This window comes from Crocodylus porosus, unplaced genomic scaffold, assembly GCF_001723895.1.
Source record: "Crocodylus porosus isolate Cpor-Errol unplaced genomic scaffold, CroPor_comp1, whole genome shotgun sequence".
In the NCBI taxonomy this organism is placed as follows: Eukaryota; Metazoa; Chordata; order Crocodylia; family Crocodylidae; genus Crocodylus; species Crocodylus porosus.
This window is the reverse complement of record NW_017728943.1, coordinates 83,671,266-83,693,482: the sequence shown is the minus strand read 5'-3', so window position 1 is coordinate 83,693,482 and position 22,217 is coordinate 83,671,266. Positions and strand designations below refer to the sequence as shown.

Genomic DNA, 22,217 nt, shown 5'->3' with positions numbered 1-22,217 from the left:
AACAATCTCTGTTGGTGCAGCCCTAATTTTTATACAGTTGAATTCTTAACTCCTTCAGATTGCTTATTCATGTCTTGTAGTCTGCTGTGAATACTGTTGGATGGAAGGAAGAGGGAAAATCAGTCTTGCTTCAGGAATTTTATTAGAATTTTCCATGTTGACCACTTGACTTTTCCAGAGTTCACAGCAATTTAAGACACTTCAGGCAGTCTAGTTATAAATACTGCCTAAACCAATGGAGGATAACTATTTGCTAGGCATGCCACAAATTAAGCCATGTGGCCCCCTCACCCCAAGTGCCATTCAAATCCCATTCCCCTGCCTGATCTGTTGCTCTGCTTTCTGCTCCCTGCCTGATTTGCCACTTCACAACTTGCCACATGCCATGCATAAAGGCTGCCTATGTCACTTGTGGCATGTATGCCACAAGTCAGCCACCCATGGCTTAAATTATGCTGAATACAAGTGCTTCAAATTCTGTGTCTAAAGATGGTTGGTCTATAGGGATAGAACTGTAGGCTAGAATTCAGAAATTTAAATTAATGTTCATTTTGATAGGGAAATTTTGGGGTGGGTAGTGTCAGGCTGTTAGGAGTTAAAAGTTAAGTGGCATATAAAAGCAGCTATGTATTCTTAGAAGGGGTATGCCAAAGAAGAGATGTTTGCTGCTTCAGTCTGTACTGAATATCTGACATAATTCCAGAGTAATCAAAGGGCTATAACTTTGGAAGTGTTTGTCTATTCTTTCTTCACTCACACATCTCCATTTCTCCTGATGCCCTTATTCTCTCTCAAGGTTCTATTAAAGAAAATACAAGCCATGTCAAGCACAATGGAGGTTACTCATTTTATGGTTTCTTCATATTTTGCCCTAAAGAGGTCAGTTCTTGAACGTCAATTCACAGTTGCTTTACTTGGATCCTCAGTTGAAAATGATTATGGATAAGGCCACTTAGGTCAAATTAGATTTGTTTCTCTAATCCAGTGGCTATCAATTTTTTTGGACTTGAGGCACCCCTCAGTGGACTTAAGGCATCCTCCCCAAACCCACCCCTGCCCCCAATAACTTTTGTGAGTTGTGTGGCACCCAACTCAAAGTAATTTTATAGATGACAGTGCTTGCTTCTTTACAGAGAGGCTTGGCAGTGGGGATGGAGGGTCATCGAGGCAGGGGCAAGTCTGAGTCTGCTTATTTGCTAGTTTATCTGTTTATCTTTTAACAACTTGCTTATCCCCTCACACCTCACAACGCCCTTCAAAAAATCTGGTGGCACCTCAGGGTGTCCTGATACTCTAGTTGAGAATCGCTCTACTCTATCATAACGTAGATTGAGGTATCTCTGGTTTACCTTACTTAAAATATTTGCTATCTTTATTAACAATATGAAGCTTCCCGCAGTTTCTTTGTGACTTTTTAGTATTCCTGATAACCATTACTGCTTACTGATCTTTTAATGAAAAGGGCATCTTTTCATTAAGCTTTTTGTTTAGGGACACCTGCCTTGATAATGTTGCTTGCTTGCAGGCTTGAACTTTGCTTTATCCTTTATTTCTCTTCTGCAAATTGTTGAATGCTCTCTTCACCCTTTCTCTCTAAAATGTGTTCTGCATTGTTTTCTGTTAACCAAAAGTATGCGAAATTTAAGATGCTGTAGGCTTATCTTTATGGAGAACTAGAAATGAGAGATTCTGCTTGCTTATCCCAGGAGCTATTTCCTTCTCAGATGAGACCATTTTCAGAAACCATCCTAGTAATTTATAGCATTAGATAAGATGTCTGAAATAGTGATTATATTTGCAGAGCTATACTAAATCATTGACCTGGAAGATGGGATGGAGTGCACCTTCATTATCAGTGACCTGGTAGATGGGATGGAGTGTACCCTCTGCAAGTTTGCAGATGACACCAAACTGGGAGGAGTAGTAGATATGCTGGAGGGTAGGGCTAGGATTCAGAGACACCTAGAGAAAGTGGAGGATTGGATCAGAGAAATCTCAGGTGGTTCAGTAAGGACAAGTGCAAAGCTCTGCACTTAGCACGGAACAGTCCTGTGGACTAGTACAGGCTCTGCAGAAAAGGACCTGGGGGTTACAGTGGACAATAAGGTGAAGATGAGCCAATAATGAGTCTTTGTTGCAGAGAAAGCTAACGGCATACTGGGCTGCATTAGTAGGAGCATTGCCAACAGATTGAGGAAAGTGATTCTTCCCCTCTATTCAGCACTGTTGAGGCCACATCTGGAGTACTGTGTTCAGTGTGGGTCCCTCACAGTCACCTACCTGGGGTCACTTGACCCCAGCATTCTTTCCTGCCCATGGCAGGGGGTCAGACTTGATGATCTGCTCAGGTCCCTTCTTACCCTAGAAACTGTGAAACTAACAGATAGGATGTGGGCAAATTGGAGAGAGTCCAGCAGAGAGCAGTGAGGTTAGAGGACTGGGGGATGTGACTTCTGAAGAGAGGCTGAGGGAACTGGGCTTATTTAGTCTGGAGAAGAGAAGCCTGAGTGGGGGTGGGAATTTAATAGCAGCCTTCAGCTAACTGAAGGGCAATTCCAAAGAGGTGATAGAACAAAAAGAAATAGTCTTAAATTTTGTAGCAAGGGAAGTTAAGGTTAGATATTAGGAAAAACTTTCTCACAAGAAGGGCTCATGAGAAGGGTAGTAAAGTTACCCAGTGAGGTGGTGGAATCTCCATCCATGGAGGTTTTTAAGACCTCAGTAGACAAAGCCTTGGCTGGGATGATCTAGATGGGGATGGTCCTGCTTTGAGCAGGGGGTTGCACTAGATGGCATTCTGAGGTCCCTTCCAACCCCCATTTTCTATGATTCTGTAAATGGATTACAGTGCATTTGAACTTATAATAAGTGGATCACATTGCCAGTTTCTCTTGTTAGGATGCTGATACTTTCTTTGATTTGTGTATATATCTAAGATTTTAAAAGAGAATGGGGAGAATTCAATTGCTGCTGTCTGGCAGTTTTTGCTGTCCTGACTCCTAACTTTCAAGTGAGTGTCATGTTACAGTATTTCTGATGTATTTCTTCCCATTCCCTTTCAAAGTGAAATTGAATGCAAAAGCACTGCATGAAAATTGAAAATTTAACTATGTTAGAATCGGAAATATCACGCCCTTAAATTAACACTGCGGTGAGGGAATTTTCCAGCGTGCACACGTTAAATCATGGATTCTCAACATGAGTACCATTAAGTGATCAAGCATGAAGAGGTATCGGGACCACTTCATTTTACATCCTTTATGATTAATGCTGGTGGTCTTGAAAATGTTCTTCTGTTGTATCTTAGGTTTATAGCACAGAAGAATGAAGTGTAGTCTATACAACTGCAAATGGAAATTTTTAGATATGGTGCATTGTGGGAAAGGAAACTACTTATTAAAATGAATCATAGCAAATTTATATATTATAAAAAAAAAAAAAAAAATGCGTGAAATGGCAGTGACTATGTCCTGTGCTGAAGGAGGTGATTGATTGGGTTGTGGTAGAAGCCTCGGGGTAGTTCTGGGGTGGAAAAAGGCTAAAGGAATTTGCTGGTTCTGTGTCAGTGTGCCATATCCTTCTTTGTGGGGGAGGAAGAAGGTGAAAGGATCTGGCTTGTTGATATGGCTTTTACCAAAAAGTGAATAAGAAAGGAGTCTGAGGGTAGCTAATAAAGGTCCCTGTGACACTTCTGCTGTTGGGATTTTGGAAGAGTAGAGTCAGCGGAGCAGTTAGGTGAAAGTATCTGTTTCTTTCCCCAGTTGCAGAGTTGATCCGTGAGTAGCAGACCAGCGCCGTCTCCCAGCTGGAAGACGGTACAAGAGATTGTTAATTGTGTATGTTCTCACCACTATCACATTTTTCAGGTGTGGAACAGAGTTCATACAGTGGCTTTATGCAATAATGTTTTCACTTTTTCTTGTTACTCGTTTCCCAAAGTGTGGCATGTGATCCTATTGGAAATAGCATGGCAAGAAAAAGTCCTTTCCAAAACAAATCTTTACAGCATACACAAAGGTAGAAGTGGGCAACCTGCAGCTTGTACGTATGCCACAAGCTGCCCCTGTATGTGGCATGTAGCAAATCAGGCAGGGAGCAAAAAGGAAGGGAATCAGTGGTACTTGGGGTGGGTGCAAGCTTAATTTTTGGTGCATCTGCCTGAAAGATTGGCCCCTACAGTGCTATAGCATGTCAGAAAATGACATATAAAAACAAAATTCCTCCTCATCTCTGTCTGGAAAGTAGAAGTGTGAGTCTGCTGCCAATTCTGGTAGATAAAACCTGTCCAAAGGACTGAGGTGAGAACTGCCTTCAGTAGCAGAGTAGTTGGCTGGCTTTTGATTCAAATCTCTACCCAGCAAGGGAGCCACATTGAAGTTTCCCAGTATTGCTTGCAGGGACCCTTTTTGGAAAGGTGCTGGAGCCGTTTGGAAGCAAGATGCTGTGTGAGGGTAGCTGACAGCCCATGTACTACTTTTTTTTCAGCTACATCATGCTCTTGCTACTCCTGCCACTTTATGCTCAATTCTCATTTTGGGAACTTTTCTATTTCCTTTTGAGAGCTGCTTAAACAGCGTTGTGTGTTATTTTATTTGAATGGGGGGGGAGGAAGCAAGCAAAATTAAGTTGACTTGTATAAACAACAATCTAGGTAAGAGTTAACATGAACTTTGAACTTTAAATTAGGTGCATTTAAAATTTAAGCTATTGAATGGAGTTTCGTGGATAACCAAAATACCATTTTATTGTGTGTTTTTAATTTTAGTAACATTAGAAGTAGAAATAAAGTTTACATCAGTGTGCATCATTCTGAGGAACTAAATGTCATGTTTATAAAGCAATATTGTAATTGGAGCTGGTTGGGAACTTTCTGGTAAAACTTTTTTTTTTTCCCCCAGAAAATGGTAAAACAGCTTGATGGAAATGTCTTTTTAAAGTAAACCTTTGAGGAAATTTCTTAATTTTCCTAAAATGGGAAGGGTATTCTGGGTTCTGTCTCCTTCCCCTCCTATGAATGGGGTAAAATGGTAGTGTATCCATTTTATCGAGTGCAAGGTGCAGAACAGTCTTTGGAGGCTAAACTTGAAAATAGAACCTAAAATGTATGTATGCGCCAAAATTGACACATTTAGGTAAATTTACCAGTTACCCAAACATTAAATACCATTTATGTTTAGGGATCACCTTCTCCCTTATGCCCTACTGCAATCCCTAAGGTCAACTGAGAGCAACCTCCTGCAAGTACCATCAATGTGTGAAGTCTGCTTGGTAAAAATAAGTGGGAGGTTGGTCTGTAAGCAGTTATTCCTCACCTCTGGAACTCCCTTCCCCTCAAGGTCCACCAGAGCCCAAGTCTGGACATCTTCCAGAAGTGCTTTAAGACCTTCCTATTTGGGCAGGTGTTTAACATGCAAGGCTAGGATATTTTTTAGAGGGGTTTTGTTTTAATTTGATATATTACTTGCTTTTTGAGTTGTTTTGTTCTCTTATTTATTTTCCTGTTTATAAGATATATTGTTCTTTTACTAGAAGCTGCCCTGAACTTTATTTGGAAAAGTGGCATATACATTGAATAAATAAAATAGTGTAAAATTGTAGTGCAAGAATGGTTATGTAGCCATGATAGTCCAGAAATGATGCAAGGGTAATATATTTTACTGGCCCAACTGTGTATGAGAGTCTGACAGGCTTTTGCATGCAAGATATTCTTGATCTTAACTCAGCTTCAGTTCATACCCCTGTGCCTGGGGCAGAGTTAAAACCCCAGCTGAGGTCTTGACAATCCACTGATTGTTGGCTAGGGCCAGGGACCTAACTAGGGTCAGTTGCAGATCCCAGTTCAGTTCCTGGCCCCAGCTGATGGTCAGCTGATTATCATAATTTGGCTTTATCTTGCTGGTGCAGAGGGATATAATCCTTGATCCCAAAATTGTACATCATGCCATGAGTATGTGACATGGCAGGAAGTACAGTTTTTAGGCTTAGTGCCGTAAGCTGATTGCCTGTTCAAAGTTTGCACTGTCTTAACCCAAGGTATGCAAATTATGTTTAAAGTGGTGCAAAATCCTATCTGGAAACTTGTTTTAGTCTAAAAGAGGCTTCTATCGTTTTAGTTAAACCTGCTTCTAATATTCTAATTAAATGTCCCCAAATGATTTTATGCTACTTTAACCAAGAGCCTGGGTACATGGACAGATTCATGTGGTAGAAGCGGGAATTTACCGGTATCAGCTACTCCAAAGTGTGTGTATGTATGCTCTTACCCTGTGGTAAATGGAAGCTAACTTGTGATAACTTAGTTCTGTTTTTTTAAAAGATGAACTGCCATGGATTAATTTTTATTTGCTATGGGGTAAGAGGAAATTGTCAAATAAACTGTTAATTTTCAATCTGGGGCCATGACTAATGGAACAATGTCACTTTTGCTGGTAAGCAAATTTAACTTGAAATGGAAAACAGATGTTTTATATTGTATTAGTGGTATCAAAAAAAGTGCTTGGCCTCCTGTTGGTATTCTTCTAGTTACGTGTTTAATTCCACAGAGCAGTGAACCTCAACCAGAGTGCTGTGAGATCCTTTTAAGGGTGCTTTAGGTTGCCATATGTTATTGAAACTGTTAGATGTGCAAACACCTACACATAATTCACAAGATAATAAAACTGGAGGTTTCAAATAGGAATCCATAGTGGCTAAAACTTTCTGCCCTGTTGTGGTTTTTCTGAGCTCTTTGCAACAGAAGAATTGCTCTAATATTTTTTGTAGCCAAAAAAAAAAAAAAAAGAAGAAGAAGAAATGAAATTCATTTTTGATCCAGAAAAGTCATGCCTGGGGCTCCTTAAATCAGTTTGAGAACCACTTCACTAGAGGCTTCAGAATTATCAAAGACATGGTGTGATAACTGAATGCTTAAATATACTTATTTTGGGAATGGAAAATGAAATGTTCCGATGTTTAAATGATTTCCCTTTCTTCTCTCCTCCCACCTGCCCCTGCTTTTATTTTATAGAACATGCTGATTTACTGGGATCCTGTCCTGAAGACGAAGCAGTCACTCCAGGTGATGAGTGTATGGATGCAGTGCTAGATGAATCACTTCTTGAAACATGCCCTATTCAGTCTCCTTTACAAGTTTTTGCAGGCATGGGAGGATTGGCCCTCATTGCGGAGAGACTTCCAATGCTTTATCCAGATGTAATTCAGCAAGTAAGTCAACACTGTAGATAATGTCTGGAAGCATAGGCTTGGTTCCCAGCTGTGTTCTCTCTGGCTTATTTTCTAAGGAACATTTTACATGGGAAATGTATTACAAAATAAGCTATCATATGAATTTAAAGCACGATAGCTATTCCATAATAACTTCCAAGTAGATGTTCTTGTTAGAAACTGAGAAGGGTTTTTTTCTGGTTTACTTTAATCTACTTCCAAAGTGGATTAAGGTAAATTGCACAAAGGCAAACAGTCTTGTGAAATAGGGTTGTACAAAAATGGAAGTTGCACACAATAGCTGTTCCACTTATTTTCTCACATCAACAGAGAGAAAAATTGCCCCATGAAATAAAGTATACTCGCATCTAATTGATCAACTGTTGTGGCATTTTCTTTTGTTTTTCCTAATTAAAGTTCTTGGAGTATTTATTCCTTCTGAAGTTGGGAGGTTTTCCTGAGGAAAGGCCAATGATTAAGATAATAAATGCTAACAAGTGAGAGAGAGACTGAAGACATAAGGGTTCTACTGCAGTTGGATAACCTTTTAATAAGTCAGAAAATGCAAACATTCATGCTAAGTCAATATACAGTACTGTGATATTTTGTCTTTCTATTTAATGTGGAGCTATGTAACTTCCTTCAATAGAAAATATATAATGTGGCTTACACTAATATTGCTGGTTAAAACTTTAAATTTAGGCAGCCTCTGTATAGCAGGGGTGGGCAAAATGGCAGATCCAGCCAGAAGTTGGACTCCATTTCCCAGCAGCCCCGTCTGTCTCTCTTTGGCCTGTTTCCATGGAAACCCCAGCAGTGGTGGTGCTGTGACAGCACAGGGTCAGGGTTTCCATGGAGACCAGGCCCAGCAGCACTGGCAGGGTGCATGGCTGGATGGGGACCTGCTCTGCAGCTGGGCCTGGGATCTTTGCAGTGGTGACAGCGGGATCCAGAGTTGGGGCAGAACAGTGATCTGCTGCCTGCAAACCTCTGCCTGCAGCATGTGGCCAGCAGATCTTAGTTTTGCTCCAGCTCTGGACCATGCTGTCAGTGCCACAAGATCCCAGCCCTGGAACAGCTCCCCACCCAGGCACGCCCCCTGTCAGTGCTGCTGGGGCTGGTCTCCACAGAAACCCTGGCCCTGTGCTGTGAGGACACTGCCACAGCTGGGGTTTCTGTGGAAACCAGCTGCAGAGATGTGGGCAGGGGCTGCTGGGAAATGGAGTCAGCTGCAGGCTTGATCCAGCCTATGGGCCAGACTTTGCCCACCCCTGCTTTATAGGTTAATTGTGCAATCTTAATATTGGGTTAATTCAGATTTGAGTATATTTTTAAATAAAGTTATTTGTATTCAGTGCTATCATACTTAAATTAAGACTGCTGTCCTACAATTCGATGGATGCATGCAGAACCGTTTCCTGGTTTTGGAGCTTATCTGTTTACCTTGTCAGTGTTGTGTCTTATTCAGCTGATTAGTTTACATAAAATTTTCCTGAAGAAGGCAACAGAATGCACATTTTTCTTTAATGACCTTGGAAGTAGCTTTCTTTTTATTTACTGGGGAAGATTGGACCTTGTTTTCTCATAAGCAGCGCTCTTGTACTCTGAGACATTCACACAGAGGCTATTGGGCTCAGTAGGAAAATGTATTCTAAATTGAAGTGATACTTCATTAAGCTTTTAGAAATGTAAGGAATAAATTTAGAAGCAACTTTTCCATTAATGTGTTTGCCTGCCTGTAGAATAGGGGTGGGCCAAATGTGTCCTGCCAAGCCATTCTATCTGGCCCACAGGGCCCCTAAAAAATTTAGAAAATTAATATTTATCTGTCCCTGACTGCCTGTCATGTGGCCCTCAATGGCTGCCAGAACTCAGTGGCCTTCCACCCAAAATAACTGCCCGCCCCTGCTGTAGAAAAAGGTCTGTTGCTTTCAAAAAGAGCAGTGACATTTTGCAACAGCTTTCAAATAGAAGTAGTTTGGGGCAAAAAGCCCAACTAGTTTTAAAGTAGACTGTCACCAGCTTTGGAAAAGGTTCATACCAGGAGTAGGCAACCCCTGACGCACCTGCCAGCGTGTGGTGCGTGAAGTCATTTTGCTTGGCACTTGTGCCTCAGGCAATGGGCCAGTGCTGCATTGCCACAACAAGGATCGGGCCCCTGTTGTCTCTCTTGCCATCCACCCTGGCACACCAATATCTTACAAGTCAAGGTTGCTGGTGTTTTTGGCACTCTCCCCAGAAACCTTGTTGACCCGTTTTATATGATATGGTTGCCCATGAAAGCAAAGGGTCAAGTCTTGATTACACAGGAGTTCTCTTCCCATCTTATGCTATCTTCTCGTTTTGCTTATACACGCATGCTAAACTTACTACCACTCTGAGTCCAAAAAGCCAGGTTTTTCCAAGTTATCTTTACAAAACTCACTCTTTTTTGTGGAGATGGGAAAATATATTTTGTTTCATTATTCAAAGAGCTGAACAAATTTTCTAGAAACACTGCAAAGATTACTATTTTGAGGAGACCAACTTATGTACATTCTTTATAAGTATGAACCAGAACAGTACTGGTTCTCATAAAGGTAGAAGCATGCATTTATTTTTTCTCCTTAATGGAAAACATTAAAAAAAACCCAAAAAACAAGTTGCAACAATTTAACTTTTGAAGCTAATAATCAAGATGTCACAAGTCTTGTTAAATGCTACCTCATCCTTTCTCTAGTTAATACCTATTTTTCCCTTGTAATAAAGCTAATAAACCCATGATTGCCATGCTTCAGAGAATATTTTTCTCTCTGTAGTCTGATATCAAGGCTACAATAGGGAATTAGTTTTAACAAAAATAAAAAACACATGGATGGAAAATTTGTTTACATGAGTGACCCTTGATTCTTGGATCACATGATCTCACATTGGATTTCCTGATTACAGGAACATATGGTACAATGCTTATCTACAAAAACAGAAAATATTGACCTGTTAGCTTGCACCTTCTTCCTCTAGACTCCAATCAGAAATTATGCAAGATCTTTTTCTGGAAGTTCATTTCATGGTTACCTCTCCCTACCCCCAATTAAAAACAATTTATTCCCACCTTTCATGAACTTAATTTGGGACCTTAGGATTGGATTGCCAAGGATGTAGCTCTCATAGCATTTTTAGATCAAACTCAGACTTTAATGTGTCTGCAGCTTGATCTATGATAATTCTTAAAAAACCTTAATGTAAAACAAAAAAAATCCCTAAACATTTTGCCTTCCTTTATTCGGTATGCTTACTTGAGCTATGAGAATGGTGGCAGTTAAACTTTATGAACCTCCACTGAAAACTACATGTGCAACTAGCATTCAGGCATGCAGTTTACAAAAACAAATATTTTTAAAGATAGCTGTCACATGTAGCATTAAGTTTCTAAAATCAGGCAGCTCGGTACATACTATTTAGAGCCTGCCACAGTAGCTGTTTTTGTATCTTATGGGCTTGGACCAGCGATGGTTGATTTTGTTGTCCGTCGTCTCCCTCCCCCTCCCCTCAGTATGTTGTTCAAAATGACTAAGGGTTTAAATGAGTTCCTTCTCTGTAGTATATCAAATGATGGTGTTCAGAACAAACGTCACCACCCCTATTCTAAAAGTGTGTGCGTGTATGTGGCAGGAGGTGGGGGTGAACATTTTTTTTTATTTAAACTTTTTTTGTTCCTTTTACCTTAAAATAATTTTACCTGCATGTGTAGGTGGACTTTCTAGAACTTTTTAAAATGTAACAAGCTTACTCCCTTCTCTATATCTATTCAGTCTGATTTCATTTTAACCTAGAAAAAATCAATGAATTTTGTTGTTTTTCATGTGATACTATGTATTAAAATTGTGTGTCCTCAAACTCCAATCCTGATAAGAAGGAAACTGCTGTGTGGATTGATTAAATGAATAACTGTTTGAAAAACTGATATATTCCTTTTTTTTTTTTTTTTTAAGGTGAGTGCTCCAGTGGTCACTTCTACCACACAAGAGAAGCAGAAGGACAGTGATCAGTTTGAATGGGTTACCATTGAACAATCAGGGGAACTTGTTTATGAAGCCCCAGAAACAATTGCTGCAGAGCCTCCACCAATCAAATCAGCAGTTCAAACGATGTCTCCCATCCCTGCTCATTCTTTAGCTGCCTTTGGATTATTCCTTCGTCTCCCCGGCTATGCTGAGGTGCTGCTAAAAGAGAGGAAACATGCTCAGTGTCTGCTTAGATTGGTATTGGGAGTGACAGATGATGGTGAAGGAAGTACGTTGCAATTTCTGTATTTCTCTATAGAGAACTGCTATGTTTTTACTTGACTTTATGTAGTGCCTTTGTAGCCAATGGGAACAGGTTTGTATAGACTGAAGAATCAATCTTGACCATATTTTGGATAACATATAGTCTCCATATGTGAACACTGAAACTTGTCAAACTGATCTCAAAATAATTAACAGTTGGGAAATATAGGCAAATGCTTTTAGTGGGATTGTGTAGGAATTGGTACTTGGTGGCCCATCATTATTTAGTATTTCCACTGATGATCTAAAAGTGAACATAAAATCACTGCTAATAAAATATCCAGATGACAGATTGGCTGAAGGGTAAATGATGGTTATGGGATAGTAATACAGAACATTGGATAGCTTGGTAAAATGGGCCTTTAGAACAAAATGTTTCAGTTGTTCAGTTCAGTTACAGCCTAATTCAATATTTATCCTGAAAAGTGGTGACTTTGAAAAGGATGTGAGGGTCATAATGGACAAGCAATTCTGCATGAATTTTCAGTAGCAAGCTACAGTGAAAAAAGGCTAATACAATTCTTGGATAGCCACATTTTAAGGATGTTGAGAAATTAGAAGGGGTGCAGGAAAGTTCCTTAGAAATGATCTGAGGATGGAGAAAGTGCCTTACAGTTGAGTTCTCGAAGTCGCTCATCTGTTTAGTTGTTAGTAAGATATCCAAGAGGTTACTTGATGGTATACGTGCCTTCACAGGGAGAAATAATGGGTACATGAAGAAAGGCATTACATGAGCCAGTGACTAGAAGGTGAAGCTTTAAACTGCTGTGGGAAATAGATTCTTTGTTGCCTAATGTCTTCAGATCATATTTGAATGTCATTTTCTGAAAGAGAGTTTCTTTAGTCAAATACGAGTTATTAGGCACAGTGAATTAGCAACTGAGTAGAGCTGTAAGGCTGTGATACAAAGGTGGTCAGACAAGATGTTCCAGTGGCCACTTGTGGCATTACATTATGGATCTGTGGATCTGTCTGTAAGGGCAAGATCAGAATAATGCGAGCAGCTTTGGTAGCAAAGGACTGAACTGCTCAGCACAAGGCCAGACCCAGTAAGATGTTAAGAATACTACCAGAAGTTAGTTCAATTGCTTTTCAAGACCTCTCATGTCCATTAGTAGCCAATGAGAAGCAATGACAATCTATTTTTTCCCCTTGATATGCATTTTATCTATCTTTTTCTCAGGGTTGTCTCAATTCCTTTGTTTATACTCAGTCAAGCCTTTATTCCTTTGTAAGGACTAACGTAATAATTTCTGTTATCCAAACAAGAAACTGCTTCTTCAACCAAAACTAGATGCCCTTTATGGTAGTCATGCTCCCCACAAGGTCTACCCAACATTAGATCTGCTGCCACAGCTAATAGAAAGAGCAATACACTTTATAGGTTTCTCAGTTCTTCCATGAATTTCTGTTTTTTGTTTTCCTCCCATCTCTAATGACTCCTTTCATTGGGATGGTGGACAGAAAAAGTCAGATACCAAATTTTAATTTTAATTTTCCCTCCAATTTTGGGACTACCCAAAGCTGTTCCTGGTTTTGTCATTTTGCTTATTCATAGGAATATGGGCCCAGAAGACCTTGGTCATCAAGTCCAGTCCTCTGCTTTCATAGGCAACCATATTCTCTAGTCCCTTTCATAAACTGATAGGACTGAATTTAAAAGTAGATACTTTTTTTGCCTCTAATGTCATTATTGGAAAGTCATTCCACAATCTATCAACTGTGGTGGATAGAAATCTTTTTCTAATTTCCAGCCTAACGTTTTTTCCCATGGCCAAATTGTACCAACGTCTTCCTCTTATCTTAAATAACTCTTCTCCCTCCCCAGTGTTCATATTCCTTATATATTAGGAGAGCATTCAGTTTCATTTTGCAAGAGGAAGCAGGGCAGGTTCTTTTAGTTTTCCATTAAAATCTGAAAAAAATCCTGAGTTCTTCATTATTTGCATTTAAAAACAGGACCAAATGTGTAGCGAAACACAGTATGAACCAGCTTTTCTTCCTGGATATATGGGTTCAAATCTTATTTTGTTCATAGGTTACTATATGCATTCTTTTAATGTCAGATTAATCTGTAAAGGAAACAAGTTCGCATCTTTTCCCTTACTCTCTCACCTTTTCCCTGTGGAAGATTTTTGCTAGAGAGAAATTCAACCTTAGATAATTTATTTTGCTAAAGACTTAAATAATGTTTTTAGAAGTATTGCTGTATACTTGTAATAAATCTTTACAAAGCATAACACATTGTGCTGAGCTATTAAAAGAAAATACATAATGTTGATTTCTTTTTCTCTTCAACTTAGGTCATATCCTACAGTCCCCTTCAGCTAATGTGCTTCCAACTCTTCCATTTCATGTGCTGCGTAGTTTGTTCAGCACTACACCATTGACTACTGATGATGGAGTTCTCCTTAGGCGGATGGCATTGGAAATTGGGGCAATACATCTTATTCTTGCTTGTCTGTCTGCTCTAAGTCATCATGCCCCAAGAGTGCCCAACTCCAGTCCCAACCAGACAGAGGTAAGCTTAGCTTCAGGTTAGTAATTACTTAGATTCAGTAACCCAGTCTTTAACTGGGATGCTAGGGTACATGTGTCCTGTAGCTATTAGAAATGAAATCTTCAGAACACATGCTCAAGGGAAGTAAAAAACTAACCTGAAAATCCTACCAGAAGTACTGTTTCTTGCAGATTACTTTAAATGTCCTATGATCAACATAAAAATCATGAATGCTAAATTAATATGAAAGTTGTGAAGTTAATTGGAAAATTTAGGTTGCTGGTGCTTGGCCTACTTGTGCACCTCTAGTAAGGTAAATTGCTTAAGCTTACGCATTATTATCTACAAGAGTAGTGCTTCATTCTGTGTAGTGGATGGACAGTGGTTGATAGGGAACTTCAGTATATTTTAAAATTAGTTAACATTTGACCCTTTTGACCTTATTTTACCCCTGTGCTGAATACAGGATTAATTTAATTTACATGGATTCACAAGCATAAATGAATTGATCTTCACAACTTGCTTGTGAGAGTGTGACTTTACAGACAGTCCTCAACTTACGGTGATTTGCACTTGTGGCACTCCGCCATTTACACCTTGTCACAGAGCACTCGGGTGCCCTGCGCCTAAAAGCAGAAATGGCTCAGGAGAGATTCCTAGTGGTGAGAAGGGGGAGGCTCAACTGCCAGTCACCAAGGCAGCACAGGTGCTGGTTGCTAGGGGAACCAAGGGGATCAGCTGACAGGAAGGGGCAGGGCTTGGCCCCTTCTTAAGCCCAAGCATAAGGCCAGGAGAGCAGTTCCTCTCTGGCAGCCAAGGAGGGGGGAGCTCGGCCAGTGTGGAGAGAAAGGGGAAGATAGACTGTAGGAGCATCCCCTGGTTGCAGCTGAGTTGGAGTATTTTCCCAGTAGGGACAGAACATGGTTTTTTGACTGGACAGTTTAGTTTACATTAGAGCCCAGAGGCTGTTTTGTGTTTACTATTTAACCAGAGGACCGGGTGAGACTATTAGGGGTGGAGGAGGCCTCATAGGGACACCACGGTAGCATGGAGTTTCCTGGTGCTGGAGAGGGCGCAGCATTGCGTGGGGGTGCATTGGCCCCAGCCCCGGAGCCAGGGGGCAGTGAGGAGCCCCAGAGCGAGAAGGGGGCAGTGAGGAGCCCCAGAGCGAGAAGGGGGCAGTGCGGGGGCCCAAGAAGTAAAGAAGAGGGCCAAGGCATAGGGCAAACCATGTCAAGTACTATCTGCGAGGCTTGGGCTGCGGTGTAGGGGAGGAAAAAGGAGCTGCAGATAGCACCCCCTGACACCAGGCATATAAAGTGGGCAGCCTCCTGCTAATTATATCACTCAGTCAATTAAGATCAAGGCATGGCAGGTGAGTAAGCAGGCGGTTAGCCCAAGACAGGAAGGCAGAGCCACCAACAGAAAGGCTCCAGCGAGTTATCCCTGTCACACACCTATTATTACTTATGGCGCTGGATCCTCGCACTTGTACCACTACAGGGAAATTTACAATGAGAAAAAGAGGGCAGCAAAACAAACATCCCTGGATCAGTTTCTCAAAAAGCCATGAAGTGGCCCTAAGTCTCCCCAAAGAAGCCCTTCTCAATTCCGTGATCCTGATGGTGTCCCTTCACCTACTGATTAAATAAAATGTTATATGATTAGTTACTGTATTGCCTTGTTTAATCAAGTTATATACAGTACATTTCAGAAAGCTTTGTACTGTACAGTGTATATCATTTATAGTTAATTTTAATATGGTGTTTATGGTGATTTCTGTAAAAGGCTCGGCATCAGGACCTTGGTCAGAACCATAACCCCCTATTATAACATTGTTTCTATGGGAAAATCAGATTCAACTTGCATTGTTTTGACTTACAGTGCCTTTTTCCAAGAACGTAACCCTGCTGTAAGTGTGAGGACTGCCTGTATTCGTATTTTTCAAAAGGGAAATGAAAGATCATTCAGGAAGCAGCTTCTTTCAAAACCAAACATGATTCATTTCCTGAACACTATTTAACCTGTGCACTAAAGGATAAATCCTTTGTGGGGAAAACTGTGATAATGCAAATAGATTTTACCATGATGCGTATATATAATGCACAAGAGGGTTGCGATTTTAAGTCTTTACATTCATAAGATTTCTGTTCAAGGAATAAAACTTGTCAGACTGTAATATAATGGGAACCAAACTTATTTGGCAGATGTGCCACAAATTAGTCCCATACCCTCCCCAAGTACCACTCGAATTTCCTTGCAGCCTGATAGGCTGCTTTGCTTTTTGCTTCCTGTCCTGTGCTCCCTGATCAATCTACCACTTTGTTCTCTGCTCCCTGCTCTATCTGTCTTTGTGTTGCCTGTCCCCTCCCCAATCTGCCTTATGCCACATATAGAGGCTGGTGCTAGTACTTAATGTCATGCTTGCTGCAGTTTAGCTACCCCTGCTGTAGCATTTCAAAACTCCTCCAAGTCCCTGAAAAGGCAGCAGCCTCTGAGAGCAGAATGTTCCTTCTATTCCTCCACCATTAGAAACAATGAAGGCGGGACACAATCTGTTCTTAGAGGGAAGCGCTAGAATTGAAACTGCTGATCTTCATAGTGAACAGTTGGGTTTTTTTTCTTTTCCTGTGAGCATGTGTGTGCAAATAATGTATTACCAGCCTGATACCAAACTAGAGAGTAGACTGTTTCACATTCCATTCAAACAGGTACATGCAGCAGATAGCTTACTCTAATTACTTGCACCCGTGGTTTCACCTTTCATCCTTTTTCATCCCATCTACGTCTCAAGAGAGCTGCTAAAACACGTAATATTGAAAAAAGATCTCCCTTCTCGGAACAAGTAGTGAAAGATCTAGTTCCATCAGAATAAATGTGCTTGTGTTTATATTCTTTATCATCCAAAATGCACAGGAGGGATTAGAGTAGTGGTTTTTGAAGTGAAGTGTCTTATGTGGCTGAAGAAAACAAGTCTGTGGGTGGTAGACCTAAAATACAACAGAAGAGATGCATAACATGAGCTTTCATGGGCGTGCTTCATCAGATGCTGATGAATTATCTACATCTTTATAAGATAATCTGATTAAGTAACCACACTATTTACAAAAGCTGATGCTATGCATGCCTGACAGTCTGTAACAGATTCCTCAACCTTATTAGACTCCAGGCACCCTTTGAAAAATACCAGCTCTTCTTTATTTGACTATGAAAAACTAATAGAGCAGTTCTACTGTTGTAAAGAACTTGGACCACAACTATGTTTTTAATCATATGAATTCCTATTTGAAATTGCTGGATTTATCTTGTGAATCATATTTGCACACCTAATATTGCATGGCAGCCTTGGATCAACCTTGGAAGGATCTCAAAGCACCCCAAGATGCTAGGACATGATGGTTGAGAATCTTTGGCCTGTAACATACAAATTGACTCGGCTTTCTGCTTGACTTCAGACTAACATGGCTAACTACCTCTTTCAATCCTAAAAAAAGCCATAATTGCCCTGCATCTAGAAAAAATTTTGTTACATATGGACCTGGTAGAGGTTGGTTGTCCCCCTGGTGGTCTTCAGGTAGCTTTCTGAGAATCACTTTCTTTACATCCCACTTCTAGCAAAACACGTCTCAAATACCAGGATTTTCATTATAATGCTAATAAGAATCTTAGCACGAGTCCAGAAGTACTCACATATAACCCATTTGCTGATGAAATTGTAGTAAGGACTGCAATTTAGAGCAGCAGCCCAGCAAGCAGATGCTCTAGATGTTTTTTATAAGGTTGGGTTCCACTCACTAGATGCAATGTAAGACAGGGGTGGGCAAAATATGGGATGCGGTCCGCCAGACCATTCTGTCTGGCCTGCAGGGCCCCTAAAAAATTTAGAAAATTAATATTTATCTGCCCTGGGCTGCCTGTCATGTGGTCCTCAATGGCTTGCCAAAACTCAGTAAGTGGCCCTCTGCCCAAAATAATTGCCCGCCCTGGTGTAAAATCAAGTAAAATCAAGTAATCGCACATGAAGAATCTCCTGATTTTTTTGGAAGAATGATGAATCTACAGAGTATGTTGACATTTCACTCATGTTGCCTTTCAGGTCACTGTTTTCACAACAAGTGCATGTTTTGTTGGGTTGGGAGCATACTTGAAAACAAGACAATGAAGGGGCTTCAGGAAATCCCATATAGAAAAGGCAAAGTACTTACTTTTTAGTGTTTACAAGAGTGAACACCCTAGAAGAGTGGTTCTCAACCTTTCTCTAGGCTCATAGCACCCTTTGGAAAATGCCAGCTTTAAGTTTTGGGGGTTTGTTTTTGTTTTTCATTTAGAGGGTAGTTTTCTTGAGTTTTTTGTTGGTTGTTTTTACTACAGAAAAATAATAGAGCAATTTTTCTATTGCAAAGAACTCAGACCAGAACAGATCTGAATGCTTTGATGCTCTGGATTAGTGTTTGAAATCTCCTGGTTTAACTTCTTAATCATATTTGCGCACTGAACAGTGCTACAATTACATGTCACCCTACAACAACACTGAAAGGATCTCGAGGCACTTCAGATTGTCCCAGCACCCTGGCTGAAAATTACTGCCATAGAGGTTTTTATTACTACCTTAATGGGGGAGCATTTGTTTAGTAGTTTGTCACCCATCATGGTGGCACTTCTGAACAATCTGCAGAGCCAGAAGGCTCCAAGCATATAATTACAAATAAAAGCAGTTTTAAAAATGTTACTAATTTTAAATTGACAGTATAAATTTACAACAGCTATGCTACGTAGAATAAAAAGTATTCAGGACAAAACATGGTCTTGGTTCACTAGCAAAAATAGCCTGTGCAGTAACATAAACAAGTGTTCTGCATTCCTTATTTCAGTCCTAAACTGTCATCTAATCTACTTCAGTAGCAAAACTACAATGTGCTCATCTGCATGGAGTTGTCACCACCTCTGAATATATTGTTTCTTTGGCCTTGAAGGCAGCTGTCGTGAGCACTGACCAGGAGCCCTTAAAGGAAGATTTCACCTGAAAAATATAAGCCTTAGTGCAGGCCTAACGAATCTTGTATTTTAAAAATTTCCATCTATGACAGGTAAAGGTGGAAAAGTTAAGAGTTAGTTGGATTTGCTGATAGGATGCAGGCTTACCAAATTCTCCTAATGATGTATGGGTACTTGCCCTGAAAGGCAAGGAGTCTACTCTTCCCCAGACCTTCAAGTCCATATATTTTCAGCGCTGCTGAAAATCAGGTTGAGGATTTGTGTTGAGTACTTATTTAGGCACCAGGTTGAGATCTTCCTTATTATCTGTGTACCTTTCATTTAAAATCCAACAAATTGACTTTCAGTTTAACCCATGCCACCTCTGCTGGCCCGCATGTGCTGGGCTCAGGGCTCCAGAGCCCTACGTTGGCTCTGCCCAGCCCCACACTACCCGATCTGCTATGCAAGGCCACTGCCCATGCGGCTCCCCTCAGACCTGTAGTGAGCCCCTGGATCAAATGACTACCAGGGGCTGGATCTGGCCCATAACACAAGGGTTGAGCACTACTGAACTACACCATTTAACATGATCTAAACCAGCTTTCATTAGTGTACTTTTTTTAATTTTGTTGTCAACATGATTAAAACATGCAAAAATGAATCTGTTGTCTTATTCAAACTTAAAACACTTGGGATAGTGTACAGACCTAATCCTGTATTGCAATAATTTTTCTGCCTGAGGTTTATATTTCAATAGATATCTGAATTCCCTTTTTTTAATATTTTTTTTTTTTTAAATCCTTGCTGTTTCTTTTGCAGCACAGTAGAAGTATTTTAAATCTGTATAACATGTATGGTCTGTAATCTGAGTTTGGGATTCACTTTTTTTAAGCCACAGGTGTCAAGTACACACAACACTGCATCAACTGAAGAACAGCAGCTGTACTGGGCTAAAGGTACTGGCTTTGGGACTGGCTCCACAGCTTCGGGATGGGATGTGGAGCAAGCTTTGACTAAACAAAGGTTGGAGGAAGAGCATGTCACCTGTCTTCTTCAGGTACTGAATGGTGAAATCTATATAACTGTATACGCATTTGTGTATGTGGCACTGACAACACTAAGTGCTAGAAAAAAATTGTATTTCTAACACTTTTTCACTTAAATATTAGAAACATGTTGCTTTTTGAGTTGATCCAGCTGTCAGCCCTTTGGCTGTTAATCATTAAAATATACCATATTCACTCACATATCGCATGCACTTTTCCCAAAAATCAGCCCACCAAAATGGGGGCACATGCCTAAAGGAAGGAGCTGATTTTTCTTTTCTGGAATAAAAGCAAGCATGGAGACATTGCTACAAGATGGCTGCCATGCTTCTCCCTCTGCTGTCCTCAGGGAGAGAAGGAAGGGGTGGAGTTCACCCTACAAGGCCAGAGCTACAGTGTTACGCTTTTGCAGCCACACAATCCCGTGCAGTCAGCCTTGAATCATTACTCTGAAAATATTTTTTTCCCTTCATTCTGCCTTCCCAAAGCCACTTGCATCTTATTTGGTGGGGGCACATGGTATACATTAAACTAAGACTTTAACATGCAAGAAACAAGGTCACAGCCATGAAGGCAATGGAGCTCACTTTCCTAGAAAACAGAGTATACTCTTTTTTTTTAGTCAGCTAACAGTTATTGGGACATATAAAGGAACATATAAACAACCCTGCATCCTAAATTACAAATTATACAGATTACTTCTTAGCTTCCAGTATAGCTGTCCCTGTAAAAAGAACTGAGCATAAAAGCAGGTATGCTGATCTGTTAGCTGGCAGAAAGTTCTGAGTGGTCATTACACCAAGTAATTTTCCAACAGGTTTCTGTGAAGCTGTTCTATATCTAGTCAAAAGAAATGATGGTTCATCAGACGAAGAGCCAAAAAATTAGGAACAGATTTTCTAGCTAACAGGTTTCTATTTTACCTGCCACTAGGATGGACAAATGACTGCTTTAAGAAAATATCCATTCTTATTTAAAACTGTCAAAGAAGGCTGTAGGTTGTAGCTGTGTTGGTCTAAGGACATAGGCAGACAAGGTTCTTTGGGTAAATCTGATCTCTTATTAGACCAACTCAAATAGTTGGAGATATTCTTCTTTGCAAGCTTTCAGGTACAAATACCTTTGTCAGGCTAAGGAAGCATCTGCAGGTGGTGTGTGCTCTTCCTGGATGGAATGAATAGTAAATAAACCAGGGGCTGGTATGCATGCAAGAAAGCCAGCCAGTAAAGATGTAAATTGAGGAGTCAGTGGGTAAAAGACAGGATGGAGGAGTTAAGTGTGGGGAGAGGGGGGAGGGGATGAATATAGCTGGTAGATAGCAGAGAGGTACCTGGGGAGTTGGATGTTAGGCAGTTTATAATGTGTCACCAACTAGATTTCTTGCATGCATACCAGCCTGTGGCCTTTTTACTATTTGTTTCATCCAGGAAGAGCACACACAAACTGCAGCTGCTTCCTCAGCCTGATATTTATACCCAAGAGCTTGCAAAGAAGAATTTTTCCAACTATTTGAGTTCGTCTAATAAAAGATATCAGATTTACCCAAAGAACCTTGTCTGTCAAAGGCTATGCATTCAAATACAGTTGGGTTCCTTTGGAAAGGTCCACTCAGCCTGCCCACTAGTTCTAGTCTCCTCTTTCTACTTGCTCAGCATAACAGTAAACTTGAACCATCTACATTTTATCAATGATTGAATTCAGCACAGTCCAACTCGTGGCTGATGGGCCACATGGTTAACCTGCAGTTCATGGGCCTAGGAGCCACCTCATACCCACATGGCACAGAAGGGCTCAGTGTTGGATGTCCTACTTGCTTGGTTTAGGACGGAGTGGATGGTTCCATGTTACTTGTGCAGTTGGAAGCTGCTCCTTTGCAGCATGTGGCTACAAGAAGTGTGGCTCCCAGCTGCGCTGAAAATGGGCAGCTCTGGGCAGAAGTGATGTGGTTAAGGCTTTGGAGCTGAGTAGCAGTTTATGAAAATTTTTAGCTCTGATTCTCAACCTTTTTAGGCTCAAGGTGCCCCTTGAAAAATGACAGTGCTTAGCTCAGCGATTCTCAACCTGGTTAGACTCAAGGTGTCCCTTGGAAAACGCCAACTCTTTGTTTTCTCTTGGCTTTTGACTACAGAAAAATAATAAAGCAATTTTTATGTTATAGAGAAACTCAGACTACAACAAGGCAAA

At 40.5% G+C, this 22,217-nt stretch overlaps 1 protein-coding gene across 1 annotated transcript in view; it reads left to right on the top strand.

The window, feature by feature from the left end:
• BIRC6 (baculoviral IAP repeat containing 6) overlaps positions 1-22,217 on the top strand; it is a gene marked incomplete at its 5' end in the record, with an annotated part of 304,005 nt that overhangs the window by 192,747 nt on the left and 89,041 nt on the right. The window contains 4 exons of the mRNA XM_019548600.1: positions 7,007-7,203; positions 11,175-11,475; positions 13,814-14,031; positions 19,880-20,044. Of these exons, the coding sequence (XP_019404145.1) occupies positions 7,007-7,203; positions 11,175-11,475; positions 13,814-14,031; positions 19,880-20,044 (881 nt within the window). The remainder of the gene's footprint in view (positions 1-7,006; positions 7,204-11,174; positions 11,476-13,813; positions 14,032-19,879; positions 20,045-22,217) is intronic.